The sequence below is a fragment of the Mesocricetus auratus genome, unplaced genomic scaffold (genome assembly GCF_017639785.1).
Source record: "Mesocricetus auratus isolate SY011 unplaced genomic scaffold, BCM_Maur_2.0 Super-Scaffold_100007, whole genome shotgun sequence".
NCBI classification, from domain to species: domain Eukaryota; kingdom Metazoa; phylum Chordata; class Mammalia; order Rodentia; family Cricetidae; genus Mesocricetus; species Mesocricetus auratus.
The window spans coordinates 1,183,979-1,200,105 of NW_024429191.1; the positions used below are offsets into that span (position 1 = coordinate 1,183,979).

The 16,127-nt window shown below is 50.0% G+C and overlaps 1 protein-coding gene across 1 annotated transcript in view; it reads left to right on the forward strand.

Annotated features, from left to right (window-relative positions):
- The window catches only part of LOC106022374, a 115,713-nt gene that overhangs the window by 44,898 nt on the left and 54,688 nt on the right, over nucleotides 1-16,127 (forward strand). The window contains 10 exon segments of the mRNA XM_040747920.1: nucleotides 234-389; nucleotides 1,780-1,964; nucleotides 2,672-2,854; nucleotides 3,057-3,148; nucleotides 6,874-7,037; nucleotides 8,291-8,450; nucleotides 8,609-8,688; nucleotides 11,691-11,877; nucleotides 12,772-12,927; nucleotides 13,440-13,573. Coding sequence (XP_040603854.1) covers nucleotides 234-389; nucleotides 1,780-1,964; nucleotides 2,672-2,854; nucleotides 3,057-3,148; nucleotides 6,874-7,037; nucleotides 8,291-8,450; nucleotides 8,609-8,688; nucleotides 11,691-11,877; nucleotides 12,772-12,927; nucleotides 13,440-13,573 — 1,497 coding nt within the window.

Genomic DNA, 16,127 nt, shown 5'->3' on the forward strand with positions numbered 1-16,127 from the left:
CGGTTCACAGCTGGCTCGTCACAGCTTCTTGTTCACACCTGCCCGGGGAAGACATGTCTGCACTGGCCGTGGGCACCACCATGCATGTCAAAGAACATGTGCGGTAGAGTGTGTTTGGTGAGCTGGGCCCCGCACACCCCTGACATTTCTAGCAGCCCACCCTACCTCCTGCTCCAGAAGCCTTTGCTGTGCTCACCCTAAGTTTCTCTGCCTTCATTCTGGGTTCTTCTCAGGTAGCCCAGTGGTCTAGGGCAAGACGGACACCAAGCTGCCATCTGAATGTCAAAGTGTTTGGGCATGAGCTGAGTTTCCTGGACTGTGGGCCTTTGGGGGGCCTCAGGAGATGCTGGTCTCTCCCCCTGGCTGAACTCGCCAGAAAACTTCTCAAGGTACTGTCCTCTCCCCACTGTCGCTGTCCAATCCCTGCCTGTGACCCCTCTCCCGTGACTCCTGCATTCTGTCCCTACTAGCTGCTATCCCTTTCCTGTCACTTTCCCCTTTCTCCATCTTCTGTCCCCAGCCCTGTGCTCTGCCTGCCTCATGCTCTGCCTCCAGTCCTCAGCTGTAGCTGGTTGGTTTTTTTTACTTTTTGGCTCTTTGGGAGATCACCACCCAGCTCCAAAATAAATCACATGGAGACTTATTCTTTCTTATGAATGCCCAGCTTTAGCCTGGCTTGTTTCTAGCCAGCTTTTCTTAATTATCCTGTCTACCCTTTGCCTCTGGGCTTTTATCTTTCTCTATTTCTGTATATCCTTTCTTTCCTTCTTAGTCCATGTCTGGCTTTGTGGCTGGCCCCTGAAGTACTCCTCTTTCTCTCGATCCTAGAGCTTTCCTTCCCCCCAGATTTCTCCTCCTATTATTTTTTCTGCCTGCCAACCCCACCTAGACTTTCTCCTATCTAGCTATTGGCTGTTCCACTCTTTATTAAACCAATCAGGTGTTTTAGACAGGCAAAGTAACAGAGCTTCACAGAGTTAGACAAATGTAACATAAAAGAATACAACACATCTTTGCGTCATTAAAACAAATGTTCCACAGCATAAGCAAATGTAACACATCTTTAACTAATATTCTACAACACTGCACCCTGTCTCATGTCTTTCTCCTGTCCCTATCCCTGTCCCTCTGCCTCTGATTACAGTTCTCTGGCCTGGTTCCTACTCCTGCCCCTCCCCTCCATCCCCTCCATCTGTCCCCTACATCTGCCTCCTGGCCCTTTGACCCTGGGACGTGAAATTTAGGGCTGTACCTGAGCACACGGCCTCCCTCACACCACTTCCCACTTTGGGCCTGTTGTGGGTCTTGCCGTAGTCTTGACTCCTGCTTCAGACATGGAGATATTTATCTCTTTTTATCTTTTCAAGTGCTGGGGGTAGAGTGCAAGGCCTCATGCATGCTAGGCAAGCACTCTTTACTGAGCCATACCCAAGTCTTCAAACAGAGATGTTAAATAAAAACATCATGGTTCTTTCAGAGGGGCCCCAGGTCTGCTTAGGACACACTGAATGATGTGTTACTGGTTGGCCTGATACCTGCTGTCCCCCCTTGTCTAGCTCACCTTTGATCAGTAAGCAGACCACTGTGCTCTCTGAATGGCTCTACTCCTGCTAGCTATGTGGCCTTGGGTAAACCATTCATGTCCCTAGCCTCATTTTCCCCATCTGTGTCTCTGAAATGAAATGCATTTGGAGGACAAGTGGGCAAACTGTGCTTCATGCTAAGGTCACCTGTCCCTCACCATGGCTGTGGACTGTTGCTATGGTTCTCTGGCCACAGGGGCAGGAGGTACAGGTGACCTGGAGGCTGAGTCTGGCTGTGGGAGAACTCTTCTTTCCTACAGTGTCTGGCATTCCAGCCAGACTTACTCTACATGCCTTGGCTACAGTCAGCATCCATGCCCAAGGAGTGGCTGACTTCCAGCAACTCTCAGATTTCTCCCTGAGGGGTCACATCAAGCCCAGGTAACAGACTTCTCCAAGTTGGGGTGAGTAGGGGCTTGAGGATGTGAGGGTACTGGGCATCATACAGGCTGTGGGGAGGTACCCATTCTGTAGCCTGCCTGTCAACCTGTTTTTGGCTAAACCAAGCAACTGTGAGGGTGTCTTGGGCTATGAGGTTCTTTTACATCTAAGAAGACAGGCCCAGAGAGGTGAAGCTGTATGCTCAGGGCTGCACAGCAGAGTCAGGTCACAGGGTCTTTCATCAGAATCACCACATGCTGCCTCCCAAGGAGGAGCCAAACCCAAGCTCACCAACCCCAGTGGCCATGGAGCAAGGAGGATGGGCCCTCTTTTAGCTCCACTCTTGGTAAGGAAAGGGACTCAAGGGAGGCTGCCACAGGACCAGCTGTGTGGCTTAGAAGGGGCAGCACCGAATGTGTGTAAGTCATGGTCTCACTTCTGGGCCAGAAGCACAGGCCTCACATCCCAGTCTACCATTTGTATGCCGTGGGTGGAGGGATGGGAGTGGGGCTGAAGTAGGCCTTAGAAGTGGGGCTCAAGAAGCCTGGCTGTGTCCTGACCCCCAGCCGTGGTGGGGGGAGGTGGTTCTACCCTTCAGAGGCTCAGTGTCTCCATCTGTACAATGGGCTGGTGACAGTAAGGGCTGGATGGGGGCTAGCAGGTGGGCCAGATGGTGCGGGCATCAGACCTTGTTCTTTCTCTCTTAGTGCCCTCCTTCAGGTCTTGGCTCAGATGGGCACTGCAGGGGCCCTGGGGCAGGCTGGGCTGAGATGGTTGACCCGCGTCCGTGGCGCCGCCAGCTTAGATGGTGGGATCCAAGCTAGGAAGGGTCAGGACCTCAAAGTGCATCTGAATGCCCCAGAGGACTCTGTGGAGCTACTCAGCTTCAGGTGGGGCCTTCACCACCAGGAGAACTGGGAGTGGGCAGAGCTTGCAAAGGGGGTGGGGGGTGAGAGGGTGGGGGGGTAAACTGCTTATGGGAAGAGATGGGGTGGGTGGGGCTTGCATGGGGGAGTGGCTGGGTGGGCAGGTTGCAGGGAGTAGCCTGCAGGTGCACAAAGACAATTTGTCAGACTCATCCTCTTCCCCTAGCTCCAGGCTGTATCTTGTCACTGGGGACAGTGTGAAGAACTTAACTGAAGGTCACAGCTTCTCTGAGTCCCAGTCCTGTACCCACGAGGAAGGTAGGCAACTGGTTCTCAGCCCGAGATGGGCGTCCTGGGTGTAGAGGGAATGACCTCCAAGTTACTCTCTGAAGGTATTGGTGTCACTGATATTTAGTCTCCCAGCAACCTGACTTCTAGTATTGCACCCTGGGGAAACCCAGTCACTTTGAAATGCTCACGCAAATGGTGTCTGCTAAATTTTTTTGTTTGTTTGAGACAAGGTCTTATGTAGCCCAGGCTGGCCTCAAACTTATGAGCAGCAGAACACATGATCCTCCTACCTCCAAAAACTGCTTAAGGGAAAAGGGTTTATTCCAGCTCACATCTTCAGGGGACCATTTCACATGGTGGGGAAGGCGTGGCCACAGGAGCAGAAGCCGACTGTCTGTGTTGCACGTGTAGTCAGGACACGGGCAGGGGTGAATGCTGCTGTGTGGTTCTCCATCTCCTTTTGATTCAGTCCTAGACCCACATTGATGTGGGCCTTCCCTCCCTCATTGACCTAACCTGGAAAAGCCCTGCCCAGAGGCTAACCTAATCTAAATAATACCTTGTAGACCAGATTTGCCTCCTACAGGACTCTAGATCCTGTCAAGGTGACAGCAATGACTGTTATACAACTGAGCTACATCCCCAGTCATAGTTATTGCTTTTTGAGACAGCCTGGTTCCCAGTTCTATGTAGCCAAGGATGACCTTGAATTCCTGATCCTGATTTTGCTTTTGAGTAATGTGAAGGAGGAGACAGGGTTAGTGACTAGAGACAGTGTGTTTCTAAGGTACTTTCCTTTTTTTCTTCTTCTTCTTATCCTTTAAATTTCTTCTGTAGGATTTTTCCTTTCTTTAAAAATTGTTATTTATTTATTTATATGTATGTATGTAGGGGGCACAATTTGGGGGTCTCTTCTCTTCTCCCATGTATGTTCTGGGGAGAGAACTCTGGTTGGCAGGCTTGGCAGCAAATGTCTTTACCAGCCCTCTCTCCTCCTCTTCCCTCTCCTCCCCCTCCTTCCCTTCCTCCTCTCCCTCCTCCTCTTCCTCCTCCTCCTCCCCATCCTCCACTGTCTTCTTTTTCAAGTTAATTATTTAAAGTGACTTTACTGCTTGACATATTTATGGCACTAGTCCAAAGGCTTAGTTTTCCAGGGGCAGAGAGGATGCACTTGGTCTCCAGTAACAGTAATTGGTGCCTCAGATGCCAGCATCAGATGGGACTTGGCTCCTCCTTCCTCTTAAGGTGCTTGGGAGGAACAGCTGATTTTTTTTAAGTTTTTCAAGACAGGATTTCTCTGTGTATCCATGTTGTAGATCAGGCTGGCCTCGAACTCACAGAGATCTGCCTGCCTCTGCCTCCTGAGTGCTGAGACTAAAGGACTAAAGGTGTGTTCCACTCTGTCCTGCTGTAGCTGTCTTATGTGACAGAGTTCTGCAAAGGGTCAGAGTGAGTCCTTCACACAACATTGTTGTGTAAAGCCACGTAAGTCCCTCAGGATCCACCAATCTGAGGAGAAGGGGGTCCATCCTTTCTTGGTCAGTTTGTTAATCTCTGCTTCAGCCAAGTGGGGATGTTACCAGGCCCACGGGCCAAGCAGACTGACTGGGCTAGACCGTTCCCAGGAGCATGCATGGCACATGGTGGAGATAGCCTGGCAGCACATTGAAACCTCCAGGACAAAGCCTCTCTTTAGATCCTTAGAAGAAGGGAAATAAAAAGACTCTTCTTTACAATGTCAGTGACACCAGAATTCCTCTGGCAAGCCTGGTTTATTGGCCCTCAAGAACAGGAACATGTTCTGTGGTGTTTAATAAGAATTAACCCCCATAGGATCCGAAGGATTAGGGGGTGTGGCCTTGTTGGAGGTGGTGTGTCACCAGGGGCTAGCTTTGTGGTTTCAAAAGCTCCCACCATTCCCAGTTAATGCTCATTCCCTCCCTCCCTCCCTCCCTCCCTCCCTCCCTGACTCTAGCTTGTGTATCAGGATGTAAGCTTTAGCTACTGCTCTAGCATTATGTCTACCTACTTGCTGCCATGATTACTGTGAACACTCTGGAACTGTGAGCCCCCAAATTAAATACTCTTTATAAGTTGCCTAGGTTATGGTGTCTCTTCATAACAATAGAAAAGTAACTAAGATTCACTCAAGCCATGAAATCTCCAGAAGTGGTCCCAGGTCCACAGTGAGCCCCTACTCTACCTAGCTTTAATCCATCCTCGAATGTTGCTGTCTTGCACAAAGCTATAACAGTTAAAGGTGTAGATGAAGTAATCATCACCGACATTCTCACCAAGAGAACCAGAGTTCAGCAATGCAGGGGAAGACAGTACACCTCTGGGGACACACGAGGAGGAAGCTCAGAGGGAGCCCTCACGGGTCACCTGGAGGAAGAGGCTCTCAGAGCTAAAACTCAACAGCCCAGCTTGATGCAAACGACCTGTGAGCCATGAAGGGACTTGGAACCAGAGAAATTAAGAGACTAGAAAGAAGATCTAAAAAGAGATCCAGCCAAGACAACACCTCGGATACATCTAGACTTGCCAATGGCATTGCTTTCTCTTGCCCCAGGGTGACTGTTGGGAGGATTTGAGTGGAAATCAAGATTTGGCTTATATGGATGCTGGCTTTGGGTGCCACCAGAGAAAGGAGGTGGTCAATTTGCACTTACTAATGCAAGCCTGGTCTAGACGCTATGCCCATCTTGTTGGAGTTTTTCAGAATTATGCCAATTCAGTGAGTAGCATGAACAGAGTTCTGGGTCGGGAATGGAAGGGCGACATTGAGAAGTGCTTCAGAGTCATTGTGAAGTATGCCGCTAGCATCCTAACTTTCTTTGCCAAGGAGCCTCATCAAGCCATGAAGGGAGCTGGAATTTGCCATTGATCAAAATTACGTCTCCCATTCTGAAAACAACACAAATTATATCAAAGCATTTTACCTGAAGATGTGTGGAATCTTTCTTTGCCAAGCCATTCTAGATAAAACAAGAGCAGATTGATCCGATTCTGGTGACTAATCGGAAGCTAGGCATCCCCCTGAACTCTGAGGCATCCCAGTTGGAGTGTTCATCCCATCACATAGGCTTCAGCAGGAGAGTTCCTTCAGCATATTACTGTCAAGTTACCTGTTTTCTAAAAAACACATCCTATAAGTCATTTTTACATTACATCTCTGCACAATAGAAATGAAATTGTTTGTTAGCTATGTTTATCCCAAACTATAAACCCCATTTTGGTGCATTCCAGACCTTGGGTACCTTTACTCATATGTCCATACACACAGAAACAAATACACACACACACACACACACACACAGAAACAAATCATTAAAAGTAATACAAGTCTGTACCAGTAGTTCTCAGTGTAGTTGGTTTTTTGTTTTGTTTTGTTTTGTTTTGTTTTGTTTTTTTGCCTATACACCACACCTGGATTGAGGTGGGTAGCAATTAAGGGAATGACTAGTAAAATTGCAGGTGTCTGTAACTGGCATTGATGGTAGTTTCTGGCATCTGATTGGTAAGGGCCAGGAATGATATAGAACACTGCACAATATATATGATACTCTCAGATTATTACTGGGCCTCAGATCAACAGCGTGCTTAGGCTGAGGAGCTCTGGCCTATACAGTCCTGCCTTTTAGAAGTAATGTCTATAAGGCATTGGTTCTCAGAAGGAAATGCTAACATGGGTGGCTGGCCCCAGGGCCTGAGTTCTGCTAACCACAACTGCCACTCAATTGTCTTTGCAGTGTCCCAAGTCTGGGGTTGGCAGCTGTGTACTAATGTGGCCTGGCCAGGGCCTGGCCAGCCCTTCTTGCTCTCAGCACCCATGTTCATGGATTTGACTCAGAGGAAGCAAGACCCAGGACTGAAGCTATACCTGCTGGAAGCTGCCTACACCTTCCATTTCCAGGTGGGCAGGGTGGAACAGCTCCCTCCTCCATGGTTGGCTGTGTATCTCCCCATTCACATCAGCACCAAGGACTTGGGCACAAAGACACAGGTTTTGACTCTGAGGCCTTGAGCTGTCTCCTCGCTGCTTCAGGGCCTCTGCATGTGTTGACTCTGTCTAGCACCTGTTTTAACTCTGCATGTGTTGACTCTGTCTAACACCATGCTTTAACTCTGCCCAGATCTTTGCACTGACTCTTTCCTGTGCCCAAGACTCTCTTTCTTCCAATGCCAGGTAGCCTCATATTCCGTATTCTCTCTTCACAGGCCATCAGAGGCAGCCTGTCCCTTACCACCCGACACAAAATGCATATCCCTTTCAGGACCACTCATGTACTCACATGACAACATTTTCTGGCTGTTTTCCTATGTGATTCTGTGTCTGGTTGTTGCGTGCCCCCAACTCCAGGGAGTCAGCCCCCAGGGGCAGGAGCTTTGCATACCTAGGGCTCCCCATGCTTCAGGCTAGCTTCACAAGAAGTGCTAAATGAGCGAACAGGGATGTGGTATTTTATTTGACTCTTTTGCAGTCTAGGGGAGGAGCTGGGGGCTTGTGCATTGTGCAATGCCTGTAGTGTCCCACAGAGCCTCACTCCAATCTTGGCTCTGGGTTCTAGAAGCAGCTTGAGCTCAAAGATGCTTTTCTCAGCTTCACTTGCAGAGGCTTGGGGTAAAGGAAGTTTGTTAAACAAAGGCCCTTGAGCCAGAGGGGAAGTAAAAAGGCTAGGAAAGATAGAGGCTGACCCTGGCTTCACCAACCCTCACCCACAGAGATTCTGGAGCAGGGTTGGTAACAGCAAGCACAAGATGGTAGAGTTTTGTCTCCAGAGCATAGGACTGTGTCCTGAGTGTTGCAGATGTCCTCTATGCATAGCAAAGCATGAGAAAGAGGAGGGACTTGCACAGGGCTAGCCTGGGATTAGGCAGCATTGCTAGGATGCTGTAGTTGTGTACTGCAGAAGCCCCACTCTGGCCATTTACCCTGTCAATCAAGACCCGGAGAGACTTGAGTGTAGCTCAGTGGAAAAGCATTTGCCTAGAATGCAACAAAGCCTTGGGCTCCAACACTGAGAGACAATCAAAAGTCCTGTGCTAGACTGTCCTGAAAACCACCTTTCCCGTGCTGCTCTTCAGAGCCTGGGAGATGCTTGCTGGGCTTGCTCCTGCACGGATAGGAGGCACTGTTTTAGAAGAGGAACCCCATTGTGTTTGCAGAAGGACAGCTGGCTCCCTGAAGAAGCCACAGCCCACCTTTTCATGGGTACACCCCAGTCAGAAGTGGCCAGGGACGTTGGGCTGGAAATCAGCTACAGTGTGCCCCAGAGGAAGTGCTGGCTCAAGCTGCTGCACCCCAAAAAGAAAATTCAGCTGGATGGTGAGAACAGCACTATCCCTGGTCACCAGACCCCTTGGCAGCTGCAGTGTGAGCAGTGTGCCTACCATACATTTATCCGTGGGTTCACTTGATGGCTAAGGGGATAGAAAATGGGCTAAAGGTGGAGCCTCCGCCTCTGAACTTGGCCTTGTCCCCAGGTAAAATGGAGGTTCTCAAGAGTGCACACATGGGCCATCTGGAGCTGGTACTTGACGACAGGGATGTCTATTACATCAAGGTTTGCTCTGTATTCCTGGCACACCTGCATTAGCCCTGCTCCCACCCCAGGTCTCCCTGCCCCAGCCAGTGTCCTGGCCCAACAAAGCCTCCCTCTCAGCACTGATATGAAAAATGCATGGAATCATTAATAGAAAGTTCGGGGACTGGGGACAGCTCAACAATTCAGAGTGCTTGCTGCTCTTGCAGAGGACTAGCACCCGACACCCAGTGACTCACAACTGCCCGGAACTCCAGTTTCAGGAGATCTGACACCCTCTTTTGGCTTCTATGGGAACCAGCATGCATGTGCACATGCACACAATAGACACATGCACACAATAGACACATGCATACAATAGACACATGCACACAATAGATACATGCACACAATAGACACATGCACACAATAGACACATGCACACAATAGATACATGCACATAATAGATACATGCACACAATAGACACATGCACACAATAGACACATGCACACAATAGATACATGCACACAACAGATACATGCATACAATAGACACATGCACACGATAGATACATGCACACAATAGACACATGCACACAATAGACACATGCACACAACAGATACATGCACACAATAGATACATGCACACAATAGACACGTGCACACAGACACATGCACACAATAGACACATGCACACAATAGACACATGCATACAATAGACACATGCACACAATAGACACATGCACACAATAGACACATGCACACAATAGACACATGCACACAATAGATACATGCACACAATAGACACATGCACACAATAGATACATGCACATAAACAGATAATAAATCTTTAAAAGAACCATAATAGAAGCTTTCACAAGTTCACAGCAGATATTAGAACAAGTTAAACAGGCCACCCCAAGTTTCTTGATGTCAGATTGAAGTTCTCAGAACTGGGTGATTTAACCCAGTGTACCCCTTTAGCTCTGAAGGCTAGTGGGGAACATGAAGCGGGAGTGCAGCTGCTCTGGAAGGCTCTGAGAAGCCTGTGTGCCCAGACCTGTTGGGTTGTAACTGCAGAATTCCCAGAGATGGCTTTCTCCCTTTTGGTTAAACTGTCATCCCTCTACGGGTCATTTCAAAATGCCCCTTTTTAGGGGACACCTGCCATACTGGATTCAGGCTAATAACCTCTTTTAATGCCACCAGATACAAAGATCCTGTTTCCAGATGAGGTGCCCCTGACCTCTGACCCGCACCCTCACCATCACTTCTGATCCTAACCACCACCTGACTCTACCTCTTGAGTGCCCAGTGGGGAGAGACTTACCAGGAAAGTTCGTCTTCCTTCAAGCCCCGGTGCCTAGGCTAAGACTCCTCAGTCTCAGTCCAGGAGCCTTGAGTCCTTGGTGCCAGCATGGAAAAGCCCCGAGGCCTCTCAGAGTGTCTTCCGCAGCTCTCACACCTCTGACCACTGCAGTAACGCCAGCATCTGGAGCTGTGGAACTCACTAAAGCCTGTTCTCATAGCTCCCAGGTCCCCACCTCCCCACCCCCTGATTTCAGGAAACCCCAGAGCAGGTGAGGGAACTGAGGCAGGGGAGCCCCTGAATTCAGGCAGCTGTGCGGGGTTCAGCTGAGTTGATGGGGTGTGGCATGTTGGGGGTCATACATAGTGACTGGCCTGAAGAGACCAGCGGCCTGTCCTTGATACAGAGACTATAACTGGAGTCTCCTGTGGGTGCCGGGTCTGGGATGTGCTGCCACCCACAGCCCCTCATGCAGAGCTGAGGATGCTATCACGGGGCACACAGTGCACGACCTGTAGGCATTGTTGTAAAAAGCGAGTGTGTACGCTTGTGTGCACACATGCCCACATGTATTCACATGCATGCACACACACTCGAACATGTATAAACCATGTTGTCTCTTATCTGTTTGTCTCTTGAAACAGTTCTCATTGCGTAGCCCAGGCTAATCTAGAACTTGTGGTCCTCCTGTCTCTGTTTCTCTAGCACTGGGACTACAGTCCTGTATTACTATGTCTGTCTGTGCTACTTCTTCCTCCTGGCCTTCATCTTCCTCCTCCTCTCCCCATCCCTCTCTCCTCTCTATCCTCCTTCCTTCCTCCTCTTCTTTTTCAAAAAATACTTTACTATTTTATGTTTACGTGTTTAGGCCCGAGAATATGCATGTGTACAATGTTCATGTCTGGTGCCCTTGGAGACCAGAAGAAGGAATCAGATCCCCTAGAACTGGAGTGACAGGCAGTTGTTAGCCACTCTTGTGGGTGCTGGAACCAAACCCAGGACCTCTGGAAGGGCAGCAAGTTGTCTAACCACTGAGCAGTCTCTCCTCAAACTCATTCTGTAGCCCAGGACGCTATTACAGTCTTGCTATGCACTGAGTCCTGGAGCTGCAGTGTGCACTGCCACACTGGCCTCTGCTCCCACAGCTCTGTATCCACTGATTACTGGTGGCCAGCAGAGGCCTGTGGCTATCCCTTCAACTCGGCACCTGCCATTGAAAGTGATGGTTGCAACTGTCCGTAGTTCCCCAGCAAGCCCCAAAGGTGGCCTTGTGTTCCTGCCACATTGTCCTGCCTCCTGTCTGTACCCTTGACACAGAGGTGCTCAGATTCTAGGCACGGCCTGGGCAGCTGGTCTGTCATGTAACAAGGTAAGATGGGGCGGGGCAGGAAGTCTCTCCTGCTTCCCCTGACTATGGTCTAGGGAACCTATTTCAAACAATTCAGGGTTTTAAAACCCAGGCTCAGGGTTGGGGATGTGGTTCAGGTGTAGAATGCTTGCCTACTGTGGACTTGATTCCCAGACCACAAACACTGGCATGGTGGTACACACCTATAAACCCAGCTCTCAGAGGTTCAAGGTCATCCTCAGCTACATAGGGAGTTTGAGGCCAGCCTGGGCTACCTGAGACTCTGTCTTTAAAAATGAAGCCAAGGCCATAGTAGAAGGTCATCAGGTAAGCTCTGTCGTGTGTCTCCTGCCCCCCTCTCCCCTTCCCCCGCTGGGACTTTTTCAGGGCCAGAGTCACCTGCAACCAGAGTCAGGCAACAAGACACAATGGTTTGAGGCCCAGGTGGAGGCAAAGCTGGTGACAGCAGGCAGACCTATAGCCCTTGATGGAAACATCACGTGGCAGACAGGCAGCAGGCTGTCCATCTCTGTGTGTCTGAGGCGCACGTTCAATGACCGGACTCATGTAACAGGTAGTAACCAGCACCCTTGTTCTGTGGTCAGGTTGGGGATGGATGGCCCAGTGTCCTGTGTGACCCCCACCAGCTAGGCCTCCTTCACACTGATGTCCATCTAACAGGTACCAGGCCCTGTGGGCTCCCACCCACTTGCCCACTGTCTAAGGTGACAGCTTTGGGACCATTTTGACTCTAACCCACTGTGAGAAGCAGATTTAGCTTCTGGATTTAGAACATACATCATGTAGGTTTTGTTTTGTGATAGTCTATTATAGGTAGCTGAGGATGACCTTGAACTTCTAACTCCCCCTGTCACAGGTGTGCACCACCACACCCAGGTTTCAGTGTGGAGAGTCACACCCAGGGCAGAATGCTAGACAGACACCTAACCAACTGAGCTAAATCCCTAGTCCCAGGGTACTAACTGAACGCAGCCCAGCCAGGTCCCATGAGAGCAGTACTGGCTCTGGTGCTAATCAGCTTAGCCCTTGGCTATGCTCCTTGTGATGTTCTGAAAGATTCTCCAGGCCTGGGCTGGAGGAACTTGGAGCAGTGGCTGTTGATTGCCTGGTGTAGGCAATTTGGGGTCCTGTAGCATGGTTTAGCTCTGTGCACTTTGGCTGCATGACAGACTTGCAGAGCCGAACGTTCTAGAGAGTAAGATAAGCCCAGTTACCTGGGACATTTTGTTCTCTCCTCTCCTGTCCCACTCTGCATTGTTTCATCTCTCTTCACAGGCCGCAACCTGCCGAGATGACACAATCGCCCCAGATGGTGGACATCACACTGTCTGTGCCCTGCTGTCAATGCTCCTGAGACACAGGAGAAGCAGGGGTGGGGTCTCTGAGTCCCCAAGGTGGGGAGTGTGCTGGGGGTCAGTCACCAATGATGGTGCCTACTGTCCCACAGTGTTGCTGGAGAAGAAGACAGAGGCTGGGCTACATTCGGCCATTCTGGACATCCAGCTGCAGGTCCCTGGTGTGGTAGAGCTCCACATACAGGGCCTGCTGGAGCAGCATGGTCCTGTGGGAAGCAGCACTCTGAGGATCAAGTATGGCCTCCTGGGTACGGTACTGGGGCCGGGGGAACGTACCCTACACTGTGCCTAGGGGCTAGGATGCCACCTTCCCCACACTGCCAGCATTCTGTTGGCACTGCCCTTGATCAGACACACTGCTAAATACAAACAACAGTGGGCGTTGGAGGGCTGCTCACCTGTCCCTTAGAAAGCTGCGTCGAGAGGCTAGGGATTTAACACAGTTGGTAGAGTGCTTGTCCAGCTGCATGGGAGGTTCCATCCCTAGCATTTAGTAAACCATGCGTTGTGTCACAGGCCTGTGATCCAAGCACATAGGAGCTGGAGAAGGAGAACCAGGAGTCTAAGATCGACCTTAACCACATAACCACTGGCCAACTTACTGCATGAAACCCTGTCTCCAAAAGCAAAGTGGGGGTGCCCTGGTGGCATGCTTACTTAGGGTGCCTGAAGCCCTGGGTCGGGTTGGGGCTCACCTCTCCTTGGAGCTTGGCAGACACGCTGGGCAAAAGGAGGCAGGGCTCTGGGCTGACCCACACAGGTGAGACGAGGCATGTTGCCCATGAGTGCAGTACCCACCAGAGGCTGAGGATGGAGAATGGCCCCAAGGACACCCATGAGTTGGAGCTGGCCCACGAGTTCCACTGCACACAGCTCCCGATCATCAGTCACAAGGTTGGCACTTGGGCGGGGAACTGAGGATTTCAAAGCCTGTCACCATTCTTGGAGGGGTGGGTCACACAGCTCCAGGCTCTTTGGTGGGTTGCTTTTATTAAATACCTACTGTTTACCCAGCCTGGAGCAGAGAGCCATAGGGAAACAGGGTTGATGCTTGCCACCTGATTGATTGGTGTAGATAAAGTAACAGAGAGAACTGAAATCATGGAAAATATGATTGCCTGAGTGGGGTGGGAGAGCTGAACACAGGCGACCTTGTTTGAGACAGTACCCGTGGGAAGACATCTCTGGTCAAGTAAGTTTCCACTGTAAATTAAAATATAAGGTGACTTCATCCCCATAGAAGTGTGTCCTGGGCAGAGGGGAGGGTGAGTACCAAGGTCCTGGGCAGGAGAGAGGGGGAGGGGTCATGAGATGTTAGCTAGAAGAGCAAAGAAAAGGGGGCAGGGATGTTGCTTTTGTTGGGGGGAGGTTATTTGTGTGCAGTGTGGAGATTGAACCCAGGGCCTCATACATGCTGGGAAAGTGCTTTCCCACTGAGCCTCATTGCCAGATCATCTTTATTAATTTACTTTCTTCTTTATTATTTTTTCAAGAGAGATTTTTTTTTCCAAGACAGGGTTTCTCTGTGTAACAGCCCTGGAACTGGAACTCATTCTGTGTAGACCAGGCTGGTCTCGAACTCACAGAGATCCGCCTGTCTCTGCCTCTTGAGTGCTGGGATTAAAGGGTGTGCTCCACCGCCACCCTGCCATTTTTATTCAGTTTTTAACCTTCGTTTTTTTTGTGTGCATGGGTGCTTTGCCTGTGTGCATGTCTGTGTACCACACACATGCAGTGCCCATGGAAGCCAGGAGAGGGCGTTGGAAGTCCTGGGAATCAAACCCATGTCCTGTGGAAGGGAAGCTAGTGCTCTTAACCACTGAGCCATCTCTCCAACCCATATTTTTAATTATGTGTACCTGTGTGTGGGTTTGTGCATGTGAGTGCAGTACCTGCACAGGCCAGAAGGGGGTTTCAGAGCCCTTCGGTTGGTTGTGAGCCACCAGACTTGGGTGCTGAGAACTGGTGCCCTCTGCAAGAGCAGCATTAACTACTGAGCTGTCCTCCAGCCTGTTACTTTCTATTTTGTTAAAGTGTATGTATGTGTGTGCATGTGCTAGCATGTGTGTGTGTGCACACGTGTGCACATGTGTGAGTGCATGTACACACGTGTGTGCAGATACTCAAAGACCCCAGAAGAGGACATCGGTTCCTTGGAGCTGGAGTTACAGGTTTCAGTGAGCTACCTGATGAGGGTGCTAGGATTCTGGCCCTTATAATTGAGCAGCAAGTGCTCTTATCCCCCCAGCCGTCCCTCCAGCCCTCAGCCTTACCTTCTTAGAGCTGCCTTCTCCCATTGGCTGTTGCCCTGTTGCCCTGGTGAGGGTGCGGGGCTCATGACTTCAGGCTTGTTTATTTTTAGGTACCTGATATGTAGCAGTACACTCAGCCTCGCCTGTCTCTCAGGAGCAATGCAGTGTGTGGACAGGCAAATGAGGACAGGGGAGACGGCTTTGTTGGTAAAGTGCTTGTCATAGAAGTCTAAGAACCTGCGTTTGAACCAGAGAATTCACACACACACACACACACACACACACACACACACACACACACACACACACACACACACACAGAGGCAGGCGTTAGGACCAGAGAGATGGCTCAGACTTAGGAGTGCTCACTTCCTTTGCTTTCCTTTCTCTCCTTCCTTCCTTTTGAGACAGGGTCTCTGTGTAGCCCTGGCTGCCCCCAAAACTCCCTATGTAGACCAGGCTGGCCTCAAACTCAAAGAGATCCTCTTGCCACTATCTCCAGAGTCTGGGATTAAAGGTGTGCACACCCAACAACTCACCATTCTTGAAGAAGACACTGGTTTGGTTACCAGCACCCACGTGGTGGCTCACAACCATCTGACTAGTTATTTCCTCTTCTGGCCTCCATGGGTGTCAGACACATGAATGGTGCATGCGCATACATACAGGCAAGACATTTGTATAAATAGAGTATTAATTAATTTTAAAATAATAAAAATTTAAACGTTACACTGCTGTGTATTTTTTAAAAAGACACATAAGGCTAGGTATGGAATTTCCTATCTTTAATCCCAGCACTCAGTGAGCAGAGGCAGGTGATCTCTGAGTTTCAGGCCAGTCTGGTCTACAGAATGAGTTCCAGGACGGCCAGAGCTACAGTCTGAGACCCTGTCTCAAAAAACAAACAAACAACCCCCCAAAAGACAGATAGCACCTGAGGAATGGTATCTGGGACTGTCCCCTGGCCTCTACACTGAAACAAACACACATGCTTATACACACTCATTCTCTCTCTGTCTCTGTCTCTGTCTCTGTCTCTCTTTCTCTCCCTCCCTCCCTCCCTCTCTCTCTCACACATACACACACACACACACACACATACATAATCAATTAGGGTGAAAGCACTTGCCCAGCGTGTGTAAGGCCTTGGGCCATCCCCAGCATCAAGGGACAATCCAGTGTGCATTACCCTGTCT